The following is an 11,392-nucleotide window of genomic DNA, read 5'->3' as shown; positions in this document are numbered from 1 at the left end:
TGATCATTTAGGCACTGGGACTTGCTCAGATGTGACAGGTATTTTTGCACCAGGAAGCTGGCTCTGACTAAAACTAAAACCCCGTGCAAATGTGTCTTTATCTGAGAATTAAAGTGTACAGTCTCACTTCCCTCTAGCTTCTGCGACACTTATCCAATTACCCCTTATTTTTCCTAACTTCCAACTGAGAAAATAATTATGAGGTCCAAGTTTGGCCTGGACTGAAAGCAGAGTGTGTAGATAGACAGATGTTATAAAAAATGGTATGTCTATTTGAAGGAAGGTGAGAGCCACACGAATACTTGTGAAAGTTTCTATAATATTTGCCTTGACCTTGTAGGATCAATACTGATGAGAGCAGATTCAGGCACAACAAATTTCCATCTAGTATATGCCCAGGCCTGGCTGCAAATACACTCCGGGAGCTTAGTCCAATTCTCTAGATTTCAATGGGAAGCCAGAGGCCACAGAAAAAAGGATCACTCCTGCCACTGCAGCCCAGCTGAGGTACCCAGAAGAAGCAGCTTTCCAAGCCAGTGCTTGCTATGGATACAACTTCTCCATCCTCAGGCTCACAACTGTTTCTCATGTGCATCTAGAATGAATCTGGGGATTCACTTCCAAAATACCATTTAAAAAGAGAGGGACCTGCCAAGTTAGAGATGTTACACATACCACATAGCATTCCCCTTTCTTCCCTGAGGAAGAAAAAATTTGTGATTTCCTTTTTCAAGGAGATTTAGGAGCACGATGACAACACTCTTCAGATGAAAATATGCAATGAAAAGAATCATAACGTTGGTGGAAGCATGAAGAACAACTGGCCAGGAAAGGTGGACTTCCCTAGTATCCTCCCAAAAGCCTCATGAAGGCCAGGGTGTAATCAAGCCCTTTCTCATCATAAACTCTATTCTTTTAACAGCTATGCTCTGGCTTCAGTGCATGTGGAAAATTGTAGTTTGGACTTTTACCTCAAGTAAGTAGCAACATTCAGCCTGGGATTTTGGAAACCCTTGGGAAACTGTCATATAATTTCCTCGAAAAATCTTGGCAGAGAACAAGGCAGACATCTGGGAGTCAGCATCACCACAGACAATGGGAAAATAAATAGGACGATGGCACCAGTAACTCTTGTTTTCAACAGTGACCAATTACTGCCCCCAGCACACCAGCCATGCCTTTACTTTCTGCCTCTGTCTCTTCAGCATCCAATAAGGTTTGAAAGCTTGCACTCCTTGCTCACTGGCTGGGTCTGTCCTGCTGCTGACCAAACAGTCCTGTGGCAAAAATGTCAGAGAGACTTCAAACTTGCAGCTTCTCATTGTTGATGCAGGAAAGCAAGGATGCTCCTCTACACGGGAGGTGAGGATATGCAGAGGAGCATAGTGCAGTAGACGCTATCTTGGAGCAGGTGTTCCCATGACAGTGGAGCACTGCAGCACAAGGACCTTGTCTCAGCTGCACCGAGGCATAAACCTATAAGCAGCCGTCTGCTCCCAGCAACTAGGATAGCAGGTGGACAGCAATGTTGCAGGTTAGGTGGGCTTCCACACACTTGGGGAGCAGAGCCAGACCTTTCATCAGACCCTAAATAGTGTGGGAGTCCAGCTCTCGCCCAGAATTGCAGGCAGTGAAATGTGGTTGTTTTAGTCCATCTGCTGCTTTCTGGGGTTTCGGTGGTCAAGGCTGCCATGTAGCCTTGTTGTGGTATGAAACATTCTGGGCTATGGAAGCAGGGCTTTGTCAGCCAGACACCGGCAGCATTGGATGTATATTCACCTCACTGTGAGTCAATAGGTTATGACAATTGCGTTTCCTTCTCCTCTTTCCCTTCAGCCCACAGCAAGCTCTTGATTTCTTAGAGGACAATAGCTGTGAGAGGAAGAAGCCCCTCCTGCCAAGAGTTAACTCCCGTGTATGACTGGCCTCAGGCACCGTAGTGACTTGATGAACTTCCTGGGGTCTACTGGAAGAGAAGCAGGTGCACCCTCAGGCTGTGCCACTCGGGGATGAGCAGTTTGGCTTCATGAGAGGCCCTTCAGGGGGCCAGGCACACTGTGGGGTAGTGAGAGTGACACATTCCACACTGCCAGCTTTTAGCCTAATATTGAGATGCTAGAGTCAAACATCATCGTGAGAGAAGTCAGTGATTGAGAGGAATGAAGAGAGAAGAATGTTCACTGAGCTTCATGGAAGAGTGGATGTATGCATTTCAGGTTCCCAGCATATCTTCCTAAGTGGGTTAATTCTGTGAACTACTGTCAGCCCCCCTCCCTCACAGGCCAGCGTGAACCAAAGGGGCAGGTGGTAAAACCTGGATTTACAGTTTATGGCATGTTGTTGAGCAGCACCCAATGTCTCTGGTCTCCAGTGTCTTCTATAAAATGCTTGAGTAAAGTAGATGCTCTCTCAGCCCCGTGTCATTCCACAGGCCAGTAACTCAACAGGGATTATAACTAAGGGTAGAAACAAGTAAGATAAAGCTAATCTTGCACTTAGGTTGAGAGATCAACAATAGATTTGTTCCCGTTTTAAAATATTTTGTCACCTCATTTGGAAATAGCAGGCACTCCAGATTCAGGCATTCTGGCTAAGGTCCCAGCTATGTGACTTAAGCTCTCTGGAGCTCTCTAAGCCTCAGTTTCTGCTTCTATAGAAGAAGGGGTTCATGGTTATTGTGAAGACTCATAGAAATACTGAATTTCAGAGACCAGCATAGAACAAGCATAGATCTTCAACAGACGATGATGATAACTCAGACCATAGAATGTGCTGCATTACTAAAAGGTATGTTCAAAGGGAATATTACTAAATAACTGTTATGTTTACTTACAAATTGATAATAGTATTAACACAATGAAATGTTTGATAATTACAAACTTGCCAATAACTCTACTGATGATGCTCTATTTAAGCATTATTCTAATGATCATAACATTATAATTAGACTATAAGAACCAGCTGGCTAAGTGCCAGTGGATCAGTCAATTGGGCATCCAATTTCAGCTCATGTCATGATGTCACAGTCTGTTTTACAGCTTCACATCGCTTTGAGCTGACATCGCAGAACCTGCTTTGGATTCTCTGTGTCCGTCCCTCTCTGCCCCTCGCTCCTTCCCTCTCTCTCTGAAAACTGAATAAACATTTAAAAAAGTGTTTTAAGAACCAACCAGCTAAACCACTTTGCTATCTGCCCAGCCACTTTCTTGGACAGACAAGTAACTTAATCATGATCCCCTCAAACCTTTGTGCTCATGGTTGTTTTTATTGTAGGTTAAGACCAGCAGGGATGACGCTGTGGAAAGAGATGCCCATGGAAATGGGGAACGGGACCACTGTCCAAGAATTCACCTTGGAGGGGTTTCCTGCCATCCAACACCTGGGAAAGGTCCTCTTCCTGGTGCACCTGCTGGCCTACCTGGCATCCATTACAGGCAATGCTGTCATAGTCACCATCACCTGTGCTGACTCCCGGCTCCAGACACCTATGTACTTTTTCCTCAGCATTTTCTCCTTCTTTGAGTGTTGTTTCATAAGTGCTGTTATTCCTAAGTTGCTGGTCATCTTTCTTTTAGGCCGGCAAACCATTTCCTTTCTTGCCTGTTTCATACAAGCCTTTGTGTTTGTCTATCTGGGAGCAGCAGGTTTCCTCCTCATAGCAGTGATGTCTGTGGATCGGTACATGGCCATTTGCAAGCCCCTGCATTACCCAACCATCATGAACCTCAAGACTTGCTTCCTCTTGGTCACTGCCTGCTTCACTTTGGCCTTCATTCTCATCACTGGTCCACTAGTAATGGTTTCCCAGTTATCGTTCTGTGGCCCCCATGTCATTCCCCACTTCTTCTGTGACACTGGTGCCCTGATTCATCTCTCCTGTTCTAATACCAGGTCTGTTGAAATGTTGGCCTTTGTCATCGCTTTGTTGATCCTTTTGACATCGCTTATCATAACCATCATTGCATACAGCAACATAGTAGTCACAATTGTGCGACTCCCATCAGCCAAGGAGCGACAGAAAGCTTTCTCCACCTGCTCCTCTCACCTCATTGTCCTCTCTCTGATGTATGGCAGCTGTGTCTTTATATATGTGAAACCAAAGCAAAGGAACAGGCTGAACTCCAACAGGGAGGCTGCCCTTGTGAACACGGTGGTAACGCCACTGCTCAACCCTGTCATCTACACTCTGCGCAATAAGCAGGTACAGCAGGCTCTGAAGGAGACAATGTGCAGATTGAAAATATCAAGATGAAAATAAAATCACATGGCCCTGGAATGGAAGGCTTCAGAAAAACATTTGACTTCATTCTGGCCAATGTAGCAGTCCACAGCTTTCTAGTATAGGGACTCTGGCACACCCACTTGACCTCTGTACATTCCTGGAAAAATGGAAATCTGTTTTTCAAGGCCACATTTTATCTTAATGTGCTTACCTGTCTTCTCCCTAAATATTCCACATTTTGATGACAGTTGATTAATTGCAAAAACGCTTATTGAATTTTTATTCTTCCCTATGTTACAATCCATGTGCCTAAAATTTCCAAAATTTAGGAATTTGTATACTTATTTATTTCACTTCTCTCTAGCTATAAACATGGCTGAGCAGAATTAATAAATATTTACCAAAAGGCATCTAGATAATTAAAATGATGGAATGCTGTATATTACGTTGTGGTTATGAAGGAAATGAAGTTAATAGTACCAGGGTTTGGGGCCGCATTACCTCTATGCCTATCCCTAGGCAATAATGGCCATAGTATCCCTCACCTTCAAATATAAATGGTTTGCATCAGGTGTAATGGTGTGTAAAATGGTGTCCTCAGTCCTTAGCTTAGTTACATATGTATGCATCAATCCCATTCTGGAGAGAAACGGAATTGTTCTCAGGTTTAGACCATTCTCTATGGAGAGGAGATAACCACAGCTTCCCATGGTTTACCAATGCTCCTATTTTTCTAAATTATTTATTCTAGCTACAACCCCTCAGTGCATAATACATACTTATGATTGGTTCCTATCCAAAAGCTATTGCCACAGAATGCTTCTGTGTATCACTGGAAGAGAGCACTTATTTCTTATTTCTATAATCTCTTCCAAAGATTCAAGTTCACAGAATCTGAGTTTTGCTTATCTACTTCATGCTACTAATGAAAATAAACAAATCAAACATTTTTCCTATTTGTCTTGTGTTGTCAACTAAAAGGTATCTTCGGATTGATAACTTATTTTAAAACCAATATTTCCATTACCTCAATCCTCAAACTTTGTGTAGTTTTTATACCTATTTTCCAGCTAGAATGTGTCTATTATTCTTCAGAAGCAACATCTCTAGAAAGATTAAGGCAATTTTTATTTTGTTTATTATCCCAAACCCTGAGGGTAGGTAATCTCAGGTACATTTTATGAAACACACCCTAAACTATGACTAGAGCATATTTGTCCTGATGGTCCTATTACAAATTTCAGATTTCATCTTATTGACAATGAATAAGTAGCAAACATGCCCTGAAAAATCACAGATGATTAGCTGTATACATTGTATTAAAAAGTGTTTGTAAAAGCTGAGATCAGAGTGGGAAAGTGGGACTGTTATAGAATTAGAAGAAAGGGAATGATGGCTTAGAGAAGTGGCACTGGGAGTGGAATACAAAGGGACCATAGCAGACTCTGAATCATTTGCACTGGAGAAGCCTGGTGCTGCCTTCACCCTACCTGGTCAACTTCCAAAAACACTGAAGTGACCTTCTTCACAAAATATGGAAATTGGCCCAATAATCTCTGGCACCCACTTGAAAATACTCATGGAGAGAGCAACAAGATGCTGTGGGAACATGGAAGTAGTTCAGAGCTGAACTACTGAAGGCTGTATTGAAATGGTTGAGGTTTGGCAAGGCAGGAATAAGTCAAGGAATTGTGGTCAAACTACTAAAAAGAGTGTGAGCCTCCCCAAAGGTTTAGTCAGGTTTTGATAATAGTTTATTATACTTAAACTAGCTAAATGTGCTTTATATTACCTTGAGATAGACTGTGCTTGAAGGGTGAGCCTGACAAATAGAAAAATGAAGACCAGAAACCCAAAACTGAGTCTATAAATCCAGGATGGTCATTACCAGCCATAGATGGTACCCAGGGCAGGACAAACCCTAATGAGCAGATTAATGATCTAGATTCTTGTGCTAAAAAACATTTTGTTTAGAAAATCCTCTAACCTAATTCTATGTTGACAATATTTCCACTCACAATTTTTAAACCACTTCCTTGAAGTATGACTGACATACAAAAAGCTGTAGATATTTGATGTATACAACTTGATGTGTTTGGAGATAAGTATAAATCCTTGAAACTGTCATCACTATCATTGCTAGGAACCTATCTAACACCTCCAAAACTTTCTTCCTGGTCCCCTTGTTGTTGATTTTTTTTCCGTGTATGCTAGGTAAAAGCACTTAATACAGATGGTGGATGAGTGTACTCTAAGCTTGCCTCGTCCTGTGAACACAGCTAGACAATTATCAAATCATTTTGAACACCCTTCAAGTCTATAAGTAGAAAAGTGACCACATTCTGGAAAGTAGGAAGTGCTGAGAGTTTTTTTTGGGGGGGGGAGATAAAAAACTGTGTGTGCTGCAGAAGGGAAGGTGCCCTGTTTATGGAGACGACCACAAGGTATGATAAACAGCGGAACACAAAACCTAAAGTTTTAGAAGTCCACCACTACCTGGGTCATTCCTTGCTTAAAGGTTCTCTGGTGGTGAAGGAGGGTAGACAACATGTCCAGGAGTGGACAGCATGGTCTGAGGATGCCTTGGGTCACAAAAAGAATGGGTAGTACCAACATGCTGCACTGTTCCCAGGCATAGGAGCGGGGAGGCATCATGATTCAGAGAGCAACCTCTTTGACATCAGCCATAGCAACTTCTTACTAGCCATGTCCCCTGAGGCAAGGGAAACAAAAGCAAAATGAACTATTGGGACTTTATCAAGAGAAAAACATCTGCACAGTGAAGGAAATAACCAACACAATTAAAAGACAGCCTATAGAATGGGAGAAGGTATTTGCAAATGACATATCTGATAAAGGGTTAGTATACAAAATCTATAAAGAACTTATCAAACTTAACACCCAAAAAACAAATAACCCAGTTAAGACATGTGCAGAAGACATGAATAGACACTTTTCCAAAGAACACATCCAAATGGCTAACAGACATATGAAAAGATACTCAACATCACTCATCATCAGAGAAATACAAATCAAAACCACAATGAGACGTCACCTCACACCTGTCAGAATGGCTAAAAGTAACAACACAAGAAACAACAGATGTTGGCAAGGATGCAGAAAAAGGGGTACCCTCTTGCACTGTTAGTGGAATGCAGACTTGTGCAGCCACTCTGAAAACCATATGGAGATTCCTCAAAAAGGTAAAAATAGAACTACCCTAAGATTCAGCAATTGCACTAGTAGGTATTTACCTAAAGGATACAAAAATTCAGATTTGAATGAGTACACGCACTCTGATGTTTATAGCAGCATTATCAATAATAGCCAAACTGTGGAAAGAACCTGAATATCCATCAACTGATGAATGGATAAAGAAGATGTGATTAAACACACACACACACACACACACACACACACACACACACACACACACACACACTGGAATATTACTCAGCCATCAAAAAGAATGAAGTCTTGCCATTTGCAATGCTGTGGATGGAGACAGTGTATTATGCTAAGCAAAATAAGTCAGAAAAAGACAAATACCACATTATTTCACTCATATGTGGAATTTAAGAAACAAAACAGATGAACATATGGGAAGGGTAAAAAGAGAGAGGGGGAAGCAAACCATAAGATACTCTTAAAGATAAAGAGCAAGCTGAGGGCTGATGGAGGAAAGTGGGTGGGGGATAGGCTAGATGGGTGATGTGTATTTAGTAGGGCACTTGTAGTGTTGTGCCCTGGGTGTTGTATGTAAGTGATGAATCACTTAATTCTACTCCTGAAACCAATATTGCACTGTATGTTAACTATTTAGAGTTTAAATAAAGATTTGAAGAAAAAGTAAAAAAAGTATGACTTAAAGTTTAAATTACAAAGGTAAATAAGAATGTTTCAATTACCATTTTAAATCAAAAATGTTTATTTTAAAATACAACAAACAGATCTTTGGCTGAGGAACCAGATACCTCTGCTCACCTCTTAGAAAAGAATGCACATGATTCCAACATGAAGATGGTATAAACAACTACACGGACAGGGTCCTCAAATATGGTGCCTATGGACTTGGGAGGAGAAAGATAGTACAAGGCCTCCCACTGGGTGAGGATGAGCAGGTCGTCCCCCACAGACATCCTACATATCAAGAATAAAAAGGACAAATGGTCAACCCAACTGGTCAAGATACATTTTTATTACTTTTCAAACTCCTCAAAAATTATGACAGCGTTTTAAGCTCAGGGCACCTACATTTAATGATTCTATGTAACTTAAAGATTGACTTTTGTGTATAATATTTTCACTTCCTTGACTATTATAGAGTGAGCATCTATTACATAAAAAAACATTGTGAATATACTATTAATGGAAGAGTGGGATCTTTTAAAAACCAACATTTGAATACATCTACAAAAAAAATCTTCATTCTCTTCTGAAAGATAGGAAGATGATTACATTTACAGTCAATCTCTGATTACATTTAGAATCTGAAACTTTCTCCACTATACAAGAGTATGCAATATATTCTTTCACTTCAAAGTATTCTATGAAGAATATAATCAATTGAAATATTGACAAACAACTAACCCCCTGCCTAAATTTTATATGTTTTTTATAAGAAATACCCTTTTTAAATGTTTACTTATTTATTTTGAGAGAGAGATAGAGAGAGCTCTAGAAAGAGAGAGAATGCAAGCAGGGAAGGGGTAGAGATGGAGAGAGAGAGAATCCTAAGCAGGCTTCACATTGTCAGCATGGAAACCGACATGGGACTCAAACTCAGGAACTGGAAGATCATGACCTGAGATGAAATCAAGCATCAGACACTTAACTGCCTGAGCCACCCAGGCACCCAGAAATAGTCTTGTAACAAATATTCATAATAGGGTTTTTATCCAGAGAAACGTTGAAGAATTTTTATAGTAACAGAACTGGGAACAGCATAAGTTCTGGGGTACAGGGAGAAGGAAAGCAATTTATGGCCACAATGATTAAAATGTCTGGTTCCTGGGGCACCTGGGTAGCTCAGCCAGTTCAGCACCTGACTTCAGGTCATGAACTCACAGTTCATGAGTTTTAGTCCTGTGTCAGGCTCTGTGCTGCCAGCTCAGAGCCTGGAGCCTGCTTCACATTCTGTGTCTCTCTCTCTCTCTGCTCCTTCTCTGCTCACTCTGTGTGTCTGTCTCTCTCTCTCTCAAAAATAAATAAATGTTAATTTTTTTTTAATGTCTGGTACCTGAATATAAATTTCAAATGACTTCTTTCCTGTGCCCCTAGAATCACTAATCCCCAATCAAAAGCACTGTTCATAGACATTACTCAATTTTCCAACAATCTTACCATTAAAAAGACTCTTATTTGAGGGGCGCCTGGGTGGCGCAGTCGGTTAAGCGTCCGACTTCAGCCAGGTCACGATCTCACAGTCCCGGAGTTCGAGCCCCGTGTCGGGCTCTGGGCTGATGGCTCAGAGCCTGGAGCCTGTTTCTGATTCTGTGTCTCCCTCTGTCTCTCTGCCCCTCCCCCGTTCATGCTCTGTCTCTCTCTGTCCCCAAAATAAATAAACGTTGAAAAAAAAATTTTTTTAAAAAAAAAGACTTTTATTTGAGATCACAACACACACACACACACACACACACACACACACACACACACAGCACTTAATATAAGATCTACCCTCTTAGCAAATTAGAATGAAATTGGACTACTTTCTTATAGCATACACAAAAACAAATTCAAAATGGATTAAAAACCAAAATGTGAGATGAGAAACCATAAAAATCCTGGAGGAGAACATAGGCCATAAACCTTTTGACATCAGCCATAGCAACTTCTTTTTTTTTTTTAATGTTTATTTATTTTCGAAGAGAGACAGAGCATGAGCAGGGGAGGGACAGAGAGTGGGAGACACAGAATGTGAAGCAGGCTCCAGGCTCTGAGCTGGCAGCACAGAGCCGGATGTGGGGCTTGAACTCATCAACCATGAGATCATGACCTGAGCCAAAGTTGTACACTTAACTGACTGAGCCACCCAGGCCCCCAGCCATAGCTACTTCTCACTATGTATGTCTCCTGAGGCAAGGGAAAGAAAAGCAAAAATAAACTATTGGGACTACATCAAAATAAAAAGCTTCAAGTATAGAAAAAAAGGTTGGGGGGGCAACCCAAGAAACATACTCTTAACTATATACAACAAAATGATGGTTACCAGAGAGGAGGTGAGTGGGGGGATGGCTAAATACATGATAGGGATTGAACGCACTTGTGATGAGCACTCGGTGTTGTATGTAAGTGTTAAATCACTAAATGGTACACCTTAAACTAATGTTATACTGTATGTTAACTAACTATAATTTAAATAAAGACTTAAAAAAAAACAGTGGGTCATTGGTGAAGAACCAAAGTCTACAGACTTGCCAAGCATGTGGAGCCCTTTGGGCACACAATGAAAGCACATAGATAGATCATACATACATACATACATACATACATACATAAAATGGGATATTGCGTCTTCCCATTACTTATTTGCTTATATAGCTGCACAAATCCTCATTAATAGTTCTATAATAGTTCTGTAATTCTTAGATGATGGAGGGCCTTTCAATTTCTGTTTCAGGGACCGGTTGTTTTATCACAGTGGCCATAAGTTTGTTGTTGGTCCTACATTTATCAATACTTTTTTTTTTAATATAACTTATTGTCAAATTGGCTAACATACAGCGTGTAAAGTGTGTACTTGCTTTTTGGGGTAACTTCCCGTGGTTCATCGCTTACATACAATACCCAGTGTTCATCCCAACAAGTGCCCTTCTCAATGCCCATCACCCATTTTCTCCTCTCCCCCACTCCCCCACCAGCCCTCAGTTTGTTCTCTGTATTTAAGAGTCTCTTATGGTTTGCCTTCCTCCCTCTCTGTTTGTAACTATTTTCCCCCCTTCCTTTCCCTTCCCTTCCTCCATGGTCTTCTGTTAAGTTTCTCAAATTCCACATGAGTGAAAACATATGATATCTGCCTTTCTCTGACTGACTTATTTCACTTAGCATAATACCTTCCAGTTCCATCCACGTTGCTGCAAATGACATGATTTCATTCTTTCTCATTGCCAAGTAGTATTCCATTGTATATATAAACCACATCTTCTTTATCCATTTATCAGTTGATGGACA

The 11,392-nt window shown here is 41.0% G+C and overlaps 1 protein-coding gene across 1 annotated transcript; it reads left to right on the top strand.

Annotated features, from left to right (window-relative positions):
• The first annotated feature begins 3,289 nt into the window (after positions 1–3,289).
• Positions 3,290–4,252, top strand: LOC125148402 (olfactory receptor 6C75-like). Its single transcript, XM_047826446.1, has one exon. It carries the CDS (start codon positions 3,290–3,292, stop codon positions 4,250–4,252), a length of 963 nt encoding a protein of 320 aa, XP_047682402.1.
• Positions 4,253–11,392: the final 7,140 nt, after the last annotated feature.

Source organism: Prionailurus viverrinus, chromosome D2 (assembly GCF_022837055.1).
Source record: "Prionailurus viverrinus isolate Anna chromosome D2, UM_Priviv_1.0, whole genome shotgun sequence".
NCBI classification, from domain to species: domain Eukaryota; kingdom Metazoa; phylum Chordata; class Mammalia; order Carnivora; family Felidae; genus Prionailurus; species Prionailurus viverrinus.
Note: the sequence above shows the minus strand (reverse complement) of the source record. Positions and strands in the feature narration are given on the sequence as shown.

Bases quoted from the DNA above. Each gene is read 5' to 3' on its own strand.
- LOC125148402 (XM_047826446.1), top strand. From the start codon at position 3,290: ATGACGCTGTGGAAAGAGATGCCCATGGAAATGGGGAACGGGACCACT.